The 13806-nt window shown below is 41.2% G+C and overlaps 1 protein-coding gene across 1 annotated transcript; it reads right to left on the bottom strand.

The window, feature by feature from the left end:
- Nucleotides 1-3156: 3156 nt before the first annotated feature.
- On the bottom strand, nt 3157-5397 carry LOC124253813 (serine/threonine-protein phosphatase 6 regulatory ankyrin repeat subunit B-like). Its single transcript, XM_046687659.1, has one exon. The coding sequence runs from the start codon at nt 5395-5397 to the stop codon at nt 3157-3159; it is 2241 nt and encodes a 746-aa protein (XP_046543615.1).
- Nucleotides 5398-13806: the final 8409 nt, after the last annotated feature.

Genomic DNA, 13806 nt, shown 5'->3' with positions numbered 1-13806 from the left:
CTCGTGATTCGTGAATGCGAACATCCTAGCGACATTTTTTTATAGTGTCCGGACTATCGAGATCTTACTGATCAAATATGCTGATCTCAGCAATGGCAAAGATTGTCAATCAGCAATGCCTAAATTACACGACACTGGCTTCCAAATAGTCGAGTCTGGAACACAGCAGCTAATACTGGTCGCAAGGCGTGATGACCTCATAGGTGAGTGAGTGAGTTGGTTTTACGCCGCTTTTAGCAATATTCAAGCAATATCACGGCGGGGGACACCAGAAATGGGCTTCACACATTGAACCCATCTGGGCATCGAACCCGGGTCTTCGGCGTGACGAGCGAATGCTTTATCCACTAGGCTACCCCACCGCCCCACGTCATAGATGAATACTCATGGTATCTATCACTGAAGTTTCGTGTCCACACTGGTTGAAGTGTAGGCCGAAGCAATAAGCAGGAATATAACTGATTTTATCCTATCCTGGTATGCTGTATGTGTTGTGTGGAGGGATCTGATTACTCATATTAAGTGCAATAAACAGATTCAATCTTGAGATTGTTTGTTTGTTGTTTGACGCCGCAGTCAGCAATATTCCAGCTACATGGTGTCGGTATGTAAATAATTGAGTCTGGACCAGTCAATCCAGTGATCAACGACATGACCGTTGATCTAGGCAACTGCCATACCATGGCTTGTGTCAACCAAGTCAGTGAGCCTCACCCCATCCGGGCAGTCGCCTCATACGACAAGCATCGGTTGTTGAAGACCAATTCTAACCCGGATCTGCACTGATTTTTCAGTCTTGAGATACTGTAATAAGACGTTGCTGTGGATTGATGATAACCTTGGGTGTATGTATCACTGTTTCTAAGCCGGATTTGCACGGGTTTTTCAGTTGAGATACACTAATATGACGTCGCTGCGGATTGATGATAACATAGGTGTATGGGTGCATGAATGACTGTTTGTCAAAGTACCCATGAATGTAGATTTTATACTGGGACGAGACTGAAGATCTCTACCCCAAATCGTGTCCTGTATAGTTACCCCAAACTAACCAATCTTTGTTTCATCCTCTTACTACGCCAGGCTGGATACTAATAAGTGCCATCCTTTACTGTATGTTGGTTAGGCGTAGACGAGAAATAAAACATGAGTTTTCCTCTCTCTGAGTAGATTATCGTTCCACTAATTTAAAGAGGCAGCTGAAAATCATGAAAAAAAAATAAAGTGTATTATACCACAATATTTCCCATTTGTTTCAAATGGAAGTCAAATGACAGTGCTTTCACATTTTTAGAATATGTTCTTCCTGAAATAAAAGTTGATCATCGGCTGAAATGTGACATACCAGTTGAATATGCGTTTATATGTGACTAGGTGGGTGAGTTTAGTGTTTTGCAAAATTCCAGCAATATCACAACGTGGGAAACCAGAAATGGGCTTCACACATTGTATCCATGTGGGGAATCGAACCAGGATCTTTGGCTTGACGAGCGAACGTTTTAACCAATGGGCTATCCCACCACCGTGTCAAGTTAAGGTGAATTACACTCGCACTTCAGCATATTTCTAAGCTTCTCTCAAAACCATCTGACCCAGACTTTAAATGTGTTTTCATCTCTTCCTATAAGGATGTGTATAATAACAAGTCAAGACCACCTCTTGATATACGTATGCAGTCATACGTCATGAAGACATGAACAATTTCCAGATAAACTTTGTGTTTGCAAAAAGAACTTTGGTTTGGGAACCATTTAAATAGTAATATAAACACACTAAATCCTCACACACCACCACATCACACACACACAGCAAACCCCAGCATGCACTGAACACGCAACACACAAATACACCCCACAAACTAACACACTAAATACATCTCTCAAGCATACACCGCTGCATCACAAAACCCTAAACACATCTCTCACGCATACACCGCTGCGTCACAAAACACTAAACACATCTCTCACGCATACACCGCTGCATCACAAAACACTAAACACATCTCTCACGCATACACCGCTGCATCACAAAACACTAAACACATCTCTCACGCATACACCGCTGCATCACAAAACACTAAACACATCACATAAACACTACAACAAACAGCCCAAATCCACATCATGAAAAACCTTCATCGTACGTTATGACATTCCTATCATATATTCTTGAACCTCGGATAACGCTGGCGGTAGATTGTTTGTTACCCTACCGTCACATTTATGACAGGAACAACATTCCGCTAAATGTCCAATGGGGTCCAGCTGAGTGAGTGAGTTAATATTTATCGCCACATCGGCAATATTTCAGCCATATCGTTACGAGAACAATTAATAATTATATTATAGATCAATAAAATTAGAAATTAATAGCCTCTTGACGAAGAACAGTAAAACTACTAGTGTATCACACATATCAACTCACAAGAAGTTTAATCCATAAAAATATCTTGGAAAGGAGAGATATTGTTCAATGCAAAACAAAACAAAACCCAAATCTCTCTCACTCTCTCTCTCTCCCCCTCCCTCTCCCTCTCTCTCTCTCTCTCTCTCTCTCTCTCTCTCTCTCTCTCTCTCTCTCTCTCTCTCTCTCTCTCTCTCTCTCTCTCTCTCTCTCTCTCTCTCTCTCTCTCTCCACAGTAAAAAACATCTAGCATATTTCATAATGCTTTATTGAATATAAACACACATTTATATTACACAAACCATGTTAACACAAACTAGCAGTACCAGTCGTGTTCTTCAGAAGACGTCCGCACACAAAATGAGACACTGCGGGATATCTCCACTCATTGCACAAAGCAACAACAAAGACTAAAGAAACAAGTAATCATCGATGCTGGTCATATACTTCACCCCTTGCACATAAAACCCGACTTAGACTAAAATAACAAGTGATCATCAATCTGTATAACCTCCAAGTCAACAGGTGCATGACATACATCCCTTAACCCTTACCCAGAACCATGACCAAGGCTAATCTAACACCATTTTATAGCCTATATAGCCTTCACTCCTATACAAAATAACGACTAAGAATATAATAACACGAGTTCACCCATGTCTGTTACACGCCTCAAAGAAAGCATGTGGAATTCTACTACTGGTAACTTCTAACATATCATAATGTGGTAAATAAACCCACAAGCTACTAATGTTACTTGACAACCTTGCGAAACAAGTAGTTATACAGTCTAAGTTTTCCGTTACATTTTGCTATCATGGCTGCCGTTTTCCCACCCTTGTCCCTGGCGTTAATGTCCGCTATATTCATTGAGAGGATGTGCTTCACCATCATAACGTTTCCACGTGAAGAGGCCACATGAAGAATGTTCCTACCCAGATCATCCACTAAGTGCGTTAGACAACCTCTACTCACAAGCAGATCAAACACTTTTCTATGTCCATAATAAGCTGCTCTAAACAATGGTGTGCTCCCGTATTTTCCTCTACTGTCAATGTCCACCAGGTTTTGTGATAGGATATGCCGAACCATGTTTGCATGGCCCCCATCTGCAGCATGATGAAGTATGTTGTCGCCGTCATCATCCACGTATGACACATTGGCCCCCATATTCCCGAGGAACTGAAAAACGACTTTATATCCCATAAATGCGGCCCTCATCAGCGGGGTTTCTCCCGTCTTACCTCTACTGTTAATGTCCACCATGTCTTCGGATAGGATATGCTTCGCCATCTCGACCTGTCCACCCAAAGCGGCCTGATGAAGGATGTTTTCTCCGTTATCATCCACTAACTGCGTTAAACAACCTCTACTCACAAGCAGATCTAACACTTTTCTATGTCCATAATAAGCTGCTCTAAACAATGGTGTGCTCCCGTATTTTCCTCTACTGTCAATGTCCACCAGGTTTTGTGATAGGATATGCCGAACCATGTTTGCATGGCCCCCATCTGCAGCATGATGAAGTATGTTGTCGCCGTCATCATCCACGTATGACACATTGGCCCCCATATTCCCGAGGAACTGAAAAACGACTTTATATCCCATAAATGCGGCCCTCATCAGCGGGGTTTCTCCCGTCTTACCTCTACTGTTAATGTCCACCATGTCTTCGGATAGGATATGCTTCGCCATCTCGACCTGTCCACCCAAAGCGGCCTGATGAAGGATGTTTTCTCCGTTATCATCCACTAACTGCGTTAAACCACCTCTACTCACAAGAAGTTCAAACACTTTTCTATGTCCATAATAAGCTGCTCTCATCAATGGTGTCCTCCCGTATTTTCCTCTACTGTTAATGTCCACCAGGTTTTGTGATAAGATATGCTGAACCATCTTTGCATGGCCTCCAATTGAAGCATGATGAAGTATGTTGTCGCCGTCATCATCCACGTATGACACATTAGCCCCCATATTCACGAGGAACAGAAAAACGACTTTATATCCCATAAATGCGGCCCTCATCAGCGGGGTTTCTCCCGTCTTACCTCTACTGTTAATGTCCACCATGTCTGCGGATAGGATATGCTTCGCCATCTCGACCTGTCCACCCAAAGCGGCCTGATGAAGGATGTTTTCTCCGCCATCATCCAATAACTGCGTTAGACCACCTCTACTCACAAGAAGTTCAAACACTTTTCTATGTCCATAATATGCTGCTCTCATCAATGGTGTCCTCCCGTATTTTCCTCTACTGTTAATGTCCACCAGGTTTTGTGATAAGATATGCTGAACCATCTTTGCATGGCCTCCAATTGAAGCATGATGAAGTATGTTGTCTCCCTTTTCATCAACGTTTGACACATTAGCCCCTTTGCTCACGAGGAACAGGAAAACGCCTAGGTGCCCTTTTGATGCAGCCTTCATCAGGGAGGTCTCTCCGTGATTCTCCCTACTGTTGACATCAATATTGTATTGTGTGAGTATTTCCTTCACAACACCCACATGCCCCCCTCTGCAGGCCCAGTGCAGGATATTCCCTCCGTCATCATCCACGTGTGACAAATTAGCTCCCTTGGTCACGAGGAACTTCAACAGGTCTCTGTGACCACAATATACAGCCTGCAGCAGTGGAGTTGACCCGTACATTCCCTTACTGTTAATATCAACACTGTATTGTGTGACTACATACTTCACAAAACGCATACGTCCTCCTCTGCGGGCCAAGTGCAGGACATTGTCCCCGTTTTCATCTACGTGTGATACATTAGCTCCCGTTCTTACAAGAAAGGCAAATAATCGTCTATGTCCCTCGTGTGCTGCCACCATGAGTGGTGTCATCCTGTACTTATCATCTCTACTGTTGACGTCAACCAAACCTCGGGACAGGATGCTTCTCACTAGGCCCAGGTCCCCTTTCCTACAGGCATCATGAAGAGTTTCCTTCTTGTCTGCTTTTAGTTGTGGACATATTTCAGGGTAGTTCTGCTTCATATCTGTTAACATGTATGTTATGATGATAAAAAAATTGACAATCTGCTATCATGTAGAATATATACTCAGTAATCACCTGAACTTAATATGCCATATGTGTATTGTCACCTCTGTCAAAGGTTATTTTGAGACAAAGAACGGTCTGAGTACATTGAGGTGTTTCTAGGGTAAGCCCTTGTTGTATATCATCACTTTTTCCAAAGCTACGAACTTTGATCTCAGTTATAATTCCTACAAGCCATGAACTCACTAACCTCAATTGCCAATTAACTTATTTTAAATTTTGAAGAAAGCCTGTCACTGGTATAGTTTATTGCACACTTAACACTGTATCTTTACTTTCGACGGGCTTTTCTTACGTTTGGATATCCGTGGATGTTGGCACTTATGATATATTTATGCACACCTTTTCGACACGTTGCAGTGATATACAATTCAAGGATTGGCATGGTAGGCTATTGAGAAGAAGTGATTTCTTGTTTTATTCTAGCTTTAAATCTTTGTTAGACACGGACAGATATGTCATAGATTTGTTTATTCAGAAAAAAATATATTACGAATAGTGTGTAAATTTAGATTCCAGTCACACAAGTTAAAGATTTGTAAATTAAGGTCCGGTATAGACATTGATACTGACCAACGTTTATGCTCTAATTATACTATGAGTGTTGTAAGTAGTTGTATAACTGGGCATGCTGGCGCATCTGTAACCATGTAATCTTCCATAGAGATCGAGTAGTCTCCCTGAAGTCGAGAGGCTACCCCCACGCTAATGACGTCACGAGGGGTATCCCCCCTTCGCATCCTTGCATGTGTGAAACTAGGTCATGATAGCGTCTTTATAGCATGGGCCGCTGCCATGTTGAACCAGTCCATGTCGTCTGTGTAATATCACAAATCGATAGAGGGAAATAAACAACGACAATATGCAAGTTCTATATGCATTATTTAATATCCCCGTGCATGCAGAATGGACATGGGTCGGAGAGCCACCCCAAGCCACCCTTACAATCTATGTTTTATTGACATTTACCTTCTCTCTACATCGGAAGCTTTAATCCATGAATTAAACTTCTTAGGCCAGTGAAACCATTTCACAAAATATTGTTTGTTATGGCCTTTTCCTCTGGTTTTCAAAACCTCTTCCACCTTCCAGGTATCGTTTTCTCTGACATCTACTTTCTGTAATTCAGATTGGTAGAAGGTGCCCTGGATTTCGTAATCATTATAATCCTTGACTCTATACACTGGTTGTCCACCTCTAAAGATTCTCTGAGAAATGGTGAAAATTTCCCCAGTCCATTTCTTGTCGTATTCTCTGCTAAAGATGTTCCAGAGATGACTCAATCTCACTCGATCTCCAAATTTATAACGAAATGAATTAGTCTTTTTCATAACACTTTTCTCGGGCAAGTACATACGCCACGAAATAGTGGTTTCCTTGACATTAGTCACTCTAGAGGATGGCATAACGATGGTTCTATGATATGTCTCATTATAACTGTCGGTAAAAGTCTGTAGTTTATCCGCATATTCGTAAGACTGTTTACAGGTAAAATATCGATACAGTCTCGTTTAAATGGTGTTTAAAACTCGGTCAGCCACTGCCGGCTTGGTTTCATTGCTGGTCAACAAATGTTGGATGCTTCATTCGGCAATACCTGACAACTGCTGCAACCCAAGCCCTTGTTCGAGTGCTTGTTACATCTAGGCTTGACTACTGTAGCAGCATCCTTTCAGGCCTCAGTTCTAAACTCCTTGATAAGCTTTAGAAGATCAAAACACTTCCGCCCCCATCATCAGCATTCTTCTAAAGGTTCCCATATAACACCGGTGTTGAAAGAACTGCATTGGCTACCAGTATGGGCCAGAATTGACTTTAAGATCCTCTGACATACAAGTGCCTCCATGGTTTGGCTCCCTCCTACTTGTCTGAACTCCTACATCCGTATTTCCCCGCACGCAACTTGCACTCAAACACACAAAATCGACTGGTCGTCCCATCCTATAAACTGAAATCCTTTGGACACCGATCATTCTCTTACTCCGCACCTGTACTTTGGAACGCTCTTCAATGTGCCCTTAAAAGCTCTGACACAATTGACACTTTTAAGTCCAGACTTAAAACCCACCCTTTCTCAATATTTTATGTATACCTTCATCTGTAAATACTCCAGTGTAAATAGTCTGTAGCGCTTTGAGCATGCCTTAGGGTGTGGAAGGGGCGCATTATAAATATGCATTTATTATTATTATTATTATTATTCTATCTTTCAACATTGTCTGTACTTCTTTAACTCGAAACTCTTGTCCTCGATCCGTTCTGAGTCTTGTAGGTTGTATCCCTTACTTGAATATGTCTGTAAGGGTTTGGTTACAGTATGGCCTTTTATATCTTTCAAAGGTCTCAGCAAAAGGTATTTGGAGAACACGTGAATCACCATGCCACCAAGACAAAAGCAACTCCGTTATTGTATTTAAAAAACGTGACCATATCCATAAGATCAGCCGACCACTGGTCATCAATGCCAGTCACCCATAATTCTATTCCGGGCAAAAGTTCTTCTCACAGGTCATTGAAGGCTGTAGGGTTCTTTTTTTTCTTCTTTTTTTTATATTGGTTCCCAGGATTACAATGTCATGATATGTAGAACAGTGATGTACAGATGTAGGGTTCTTGTCTTTGCAACTATTTCCTGATCTTGTATCGATTTAAGGCAAAGTTCCCCACTTTCCTCACGTGTCTATACAGCTTATCAGGTCCAGAAAGGCTAGCAGGACGTGGAGAATCGTAGTAGATACCCTTGAGATACTCTTCCCAAGACATGTTTGCACATCTAATGTACATGTTCAAATGAGTTCAAGTAACCTATTCTTCCTCATCATCAACCTGTTTCCTAAACTGCCGAGCCTGGTTCCACCACTTGGAATCAGAATTCAACCACGCATATGTGCAGCTAAAATTGATCTCAATATCATAGCACCTTACCGACTCCTGTCTTCGCCATCCTGGCAGATCGATCTTACCCTCACTGAACTAAAAAAATCCAAAACAAATCCTTTGGTGTTCCAGCAGGAATACAACCAGTTACGTTCTAAGTATGATACCCATAGATCCATTTTCACAGACTGATCCAAGGATGAGGGCCAAGTTGCCAGTGCTACAGTCATTGGATCCAAGACTGTCTCCACTAGGATTCCCGACAACAGTTCCATTTTCACTGCCGGGGCCAAAGCTATCTTTTCAGTTTTGACCTACATTAAACAGCTTCATCGTTTTCACAGATTCATTATCTTGTCTTCAAGCACTTAAAACTGTTACTTCAAGTCACCCAATCATTCTGGACATTTTATAACTTTACAGCGACATTTCTACTGGCCAATATGACATCATCCTCTGCTGGTTGCCGGGTCACGTCCGCATAGCAGGTAACACAAAGGCCGATGCTGAAGCTAAAGCAGCTCTTGACAAGCCCTTATATCCACTGCTGATCCCGTACAGTGACTTCAAACCCACTATCAAACGTTATACTCGGGACCTCATGCAAAAAAGGTGGGACACTCAAGTAGGAAGAAATAAACTTTATGACTTGAAGCAAACAATTGGTTATACCTACTTGGGTTCTCTGTCAAGACGTGATGAGGTAATATTACAGCCACAGTCAGTTTACACATGACTATCTGCTGAAAACAGATGGGGATGGACACCCCCAAGTGTGTCTCTTGCGATGAAGTTTTCACCATCAAGCATATTCTACTTGACTGTGTGGACTTATCGTCTGCAAGGGACTCACACTATGATGCAAACAACCTGAAAGATCTGTTCTTGAAACTGTGTAATGTGACTAACAAATTGCCTGCTTTTAAATTTAGTGCTATGACTTTTTCTGTTTATAAATGACAATGTGATGAATATATGTTTTTGAAATAAACCTCATTTTGACTCTGTACTTACAATGCTTATTAATGCAGACTTGTTCTCGTCTCTATATAGCGGGAATAATGCTGATGTGACGTAAAGTCCAACTCAACTCAACTCAGCTCAGCTCAACTCATCATCATCATCGTCATCACCATCTTCAATGAGAGACATATCCACATGTGACAGAATTTCGGGCAGGATAGGTCTCCATAGCTGCCGAATCTTTCTAAGAATGTTCTTATAAAATAGGTCAGTGGGCTCTTCTTTTCTCAACTGTTCAATAATGTGTGAAAAGAGAACACTATTAGAAAAATACACCGCTGTAGACACCTGTCTTACATGTTTTGTCAAGTAGATATCTTCCCAGTATTTCTTCATTTTCTGTTCAATCCATTCTGGAGATTTCTCATCATCTTGGTATTGTGTTTCCTTGGTAACCATATCACTTCTATTATCCTCGTCAGCTACTTCCAAATCCCATAGTTTATTCAGTCCATAGTTTTGCCACTTCGGATCAGGGGTCTTCTCCACATCATTAGTTCTTGGTCTTTTAAGTGGCATCATTTCTTCATCATCATCTTCACATTTCCGCTTACATCTTTCAGGACACCAGTTTCTTCTGTGTTTTTGCAAATCATGCACATCTTGAAACATCAGTCCACAGACATCACAAGATGACATTGTTGGGAGGTTTTCCTCACAATCTGAAAGCCTAACTCTGAATGAGTATTATCCGCTTTGATGCTTCCCTTTGTACCTCCTGCTTGTTTCATTGCCAGAGCATTTGGGCATAATCATTCCTCGTTTGAAGTAAATGGTTTCAGGTCGACTAGGAGGTGCCCATAAGGCTGGGCAATGGCTTCTTCATACTTTTGCATAAACGTTTGTGTCTGCCCATGATACATCTGTCTCGCCAAAGTCATCACTTGCTGCTTGTCTATCAATAGGGTTGTTGAACAGAAGCAGATAATGACAATTTTTTCGTTGTGTGGGATCCTTACTGTAATACAAATTCTGGTTCAAGGCTATCACGGAGAGATTAGGATGATGACTTCCTTCGGTAAAAGTATTTGGAATGCGTGGATCTTTGCTGAAAGTAGACATCAAAAGCTCCAATACGATCACATTTCGCACTTTAGGATTTAGAAATTGATCGCTTTATATTGAGATGGGATGCCCTGGATAAATTCAACATGGAGTAGAACAGTTTTCCCAATAATTTCGTATAAGGGCTGCCATCGTTTGTAGAGCCAGAGAATACGTTGAGGTTTTGGTGCAATCTGTGATGCTTGAAGAAGTTGCTTCACGAGTTTTACCACTGAAGGTATGTCCAGACACAGTCATAGTGAAAGGATGTAAGAGGTCTTTCGTTTGCTGCTGCTGCGTCTGCTGCTGATGTGTTTGCTGCTGTTGCTGCTGCTGCTGCTTGAGCTCTTCTCCTGATTTTTTTGTGCAAATATGACAAGCCAAATTGTGAGCCCAGACATAGTGCTTAGAACACGCTGGACAGGAATACATGTTCACACGTCGGATCGGCTCTTGACTGAAGAAACACGCTTTTTATAGGCGACTGATCCTCCAATGACCATAGGCTAGACTGGTCACACCAATATGAAATATATCATCAGATACCAGTGGACGGATATGCCACTGTGTGTAAAACAATGTATCATGCCTAGAACAACATCCTATTCTTTTTGGAGGACCAATGGCTGTGTTTTGTTGTAGGTGCGAACGATAAGGAGGGATCTGTTTACATGACAATGCATGTGTGCATCCTGATATGAAAAATGTGACTGTTTGTTGATATAATGGATTATATGGAATTTACCAAGCTGTTTATATCTATCAAGCGGATTATATGGAATATACCATGGATAAATACTGAGCAGGTGGGAAATATAGTTTGAAATCATAAGCTGACATGTATGTAAAGGTTTATATTATCATGTGAAGCATGGTGCAAGTAACGCTGAAGGGGTCGTTGTCGGCACAGGTACTACAGATATGTACACCAGGTACGTTTCTGTATACGGAAACGTACCTTGGCCATAATGAGAATACAGAAACGTACCCTTGGACGATTCAATTCCCATTGTGTCGTATTCTTGACCGGAACTGTCATACTGTTGTATTAGATACATTTGATTGCGTTATGAAAGTATTGAAAATACACAGTAACGGATATTTCGGGATGCACATGAATACCACTCGGAATCAGTTGAACGGGAACAACTACATACGGTATCGGTTTTGGATTGCGGAATATGGACTCGTCCGCCTTTTAGGGTACCGGGTACGTTTCTGTATTTTGACTTTGTTTAGGGTACATATCTGTATACAGAGACGAACACGACCCCTTCAGCGCAAGTAACTTTAGGACCTGTTGTTACTTAGATTTACGGGGACAATAAACATCGTTCAGAGAAGTCGTATATTGTCGTTTTTTATTTTAATGTCATAGATTTGCATTTGTGCACGCACGTGATATTACACAAACGGACGACTTGGATTGTTTCAACATGGCGGCGGCCCACGCTATAAAAACGCTATCATGACCTTGCTTCACACATGCAAGGATGCGAAGGGGGATTCCTCTCTTGACGTCATTAGCATGGGGGTAGTCTCTCGACCTCAGGGAGGCTACTCGATCTCTATGGAATTACATGGCTAAGGATGCGCCAACATGCCCACTTATACAACTACTGTTGTAGAAGATGAGTATCACTTTGTATTAGTTTGTCCATATTATAAGCATCTAAGAGAACAACTTATCTCTCCATATTGTTTCACATGTCCTACAAGGGTAACAATCTATTAATTGTTAACGTCTAACAATCCCGAACATATATCCAAATCTATCCATATACTTGAAAAGAAAAATTACCAACATGAGCTGTCATACGAACAATAATTATTGAAATGTACTTTCATGTGTTTTTGACCATGAGGCCTTACCACAGAATATACTTCTCACTTGTGACTATCTTTACCTGAAAAACATTATGCCTGAAACCAGGAAACATGTATGGATTACGGTAACAAATACATCATTGTTAGTAACAACGTTTCACTGACTTAAGGTCACATCGGCAGTACTGCAAACGATTAAAAAACACCACACTGATAAAAACAAACTTGGACTATATGTATACATGTCGACAAAGGACAATGAAACAACTCGAGTGTCACATAGCTTTCTTTAAAACGACCATGCTATTATAAAACGACATGATACACAATACAGAACGAACAATATATAAATGGGCTATAGATAGCAGACGAGTGAGTGAGTGAATTTAGTTTTATGCCGCACTCAGTAATATTCAATCTATATGTCGGTTCTAATTAATTGAGTCTGGACCAGACAACCCGATCCTGTTAGTCCGCCCTAACGACATTCATGGGTTACTGAAGATCAATTCTAAACCGGATCTTCACGGGAAAAAATAACAGACTATGTCACGCACATGGGACTAACTACGTTTTACGGTTTGCCCCTTCATCAGGGATAAGAAAGAGGGATAACGTAGCACAATATGGGTAAACATCCTGTCATCAAAAGAACAATGACGAAGGTTGATTGGTAGGCGCTGGTAGGTGCACCTCATAGACAAAATTGCCCTGAATGACCCTAAATTGATATTTCGATAAAACCCTTTTAAATGCCCTCAGTTATTGTTCCCCAGTGACATGGAATGATTTGAACGTCAGTTTTGCTGTTGTCCTTTTAATCCCTGTGCTAACCGTCCTTGATGGCGTATCTCTCGAGTTGAAATTGGTTGATCTTCCTCATGTTTTAGAACAGATGGATGTTCCACGGAGTCAAATTAAGAAATTAATATGGAAGGAGTCACAGCCCTGCTCGTGGATTGTGGTTTGTGCATTGTCCTTTTTGTCAGCTTTCCTAGTCCGTTGGAAACATATTTAGGCTCACAGTCCCAGCATCCCCACTGAGGGGACGGGGTTTTGTTGGCCCTTTCGGATGGTGATGCTCTCATCTGATTTGGTTATTGTTAACACTTTGAAGTGATGAGCTTTAATTTACTCACACATCTTTGCAAAATCATTATTAAGAGTCACATTGTGGTTTTGGTCAGGTTTCAGAAGCTATGATTGAGTGAGTGAGTGAGTTAACATGTACAGTCACATCGGCAATATTTCAGCCATAATATTACCGTGACTATGAAACCTACAGATTAATAAAAAACGATCTTTTACGAACCTGTACAAAGGACAGTAATATAATTAAAATATCACAGCTGTTTATTTAAAACTAGCAAGTCGCCATAAAATTATATTTCTTAATCTGACACAATATTAAACGGGCTATATTTCGCAAACAAGTGAAAGTAGATCACCATGCTAGAGACCATGGGGACTTACAGTACATTTGGACGTGGTCTTACATACCCTCTCGGGATGACAATAATTTTAGGGTATTTCAACCCCCCTTCGAGGATACAGCCACTAACAATCTCAATTTA

Source organism: Haliotis rubra, unplaced genomic scaffold, assembly GCF_003918875.1.
Source record: "Haliotis rubra isolate DU_JTF1 unplaced genomic scaffold, ASM391887v1 Scf554, whole genome shotgun sequence".
Taxonomy (NCBI): Eukaryota; Metazoa; Mollusca; class Gastropoda; order Lepetellida; family Haliotidae; genus Haliotis; species Haliotis rubra.
This window is presented reverse-complemented; position numbering and strand designations above follow the sequence as displayed.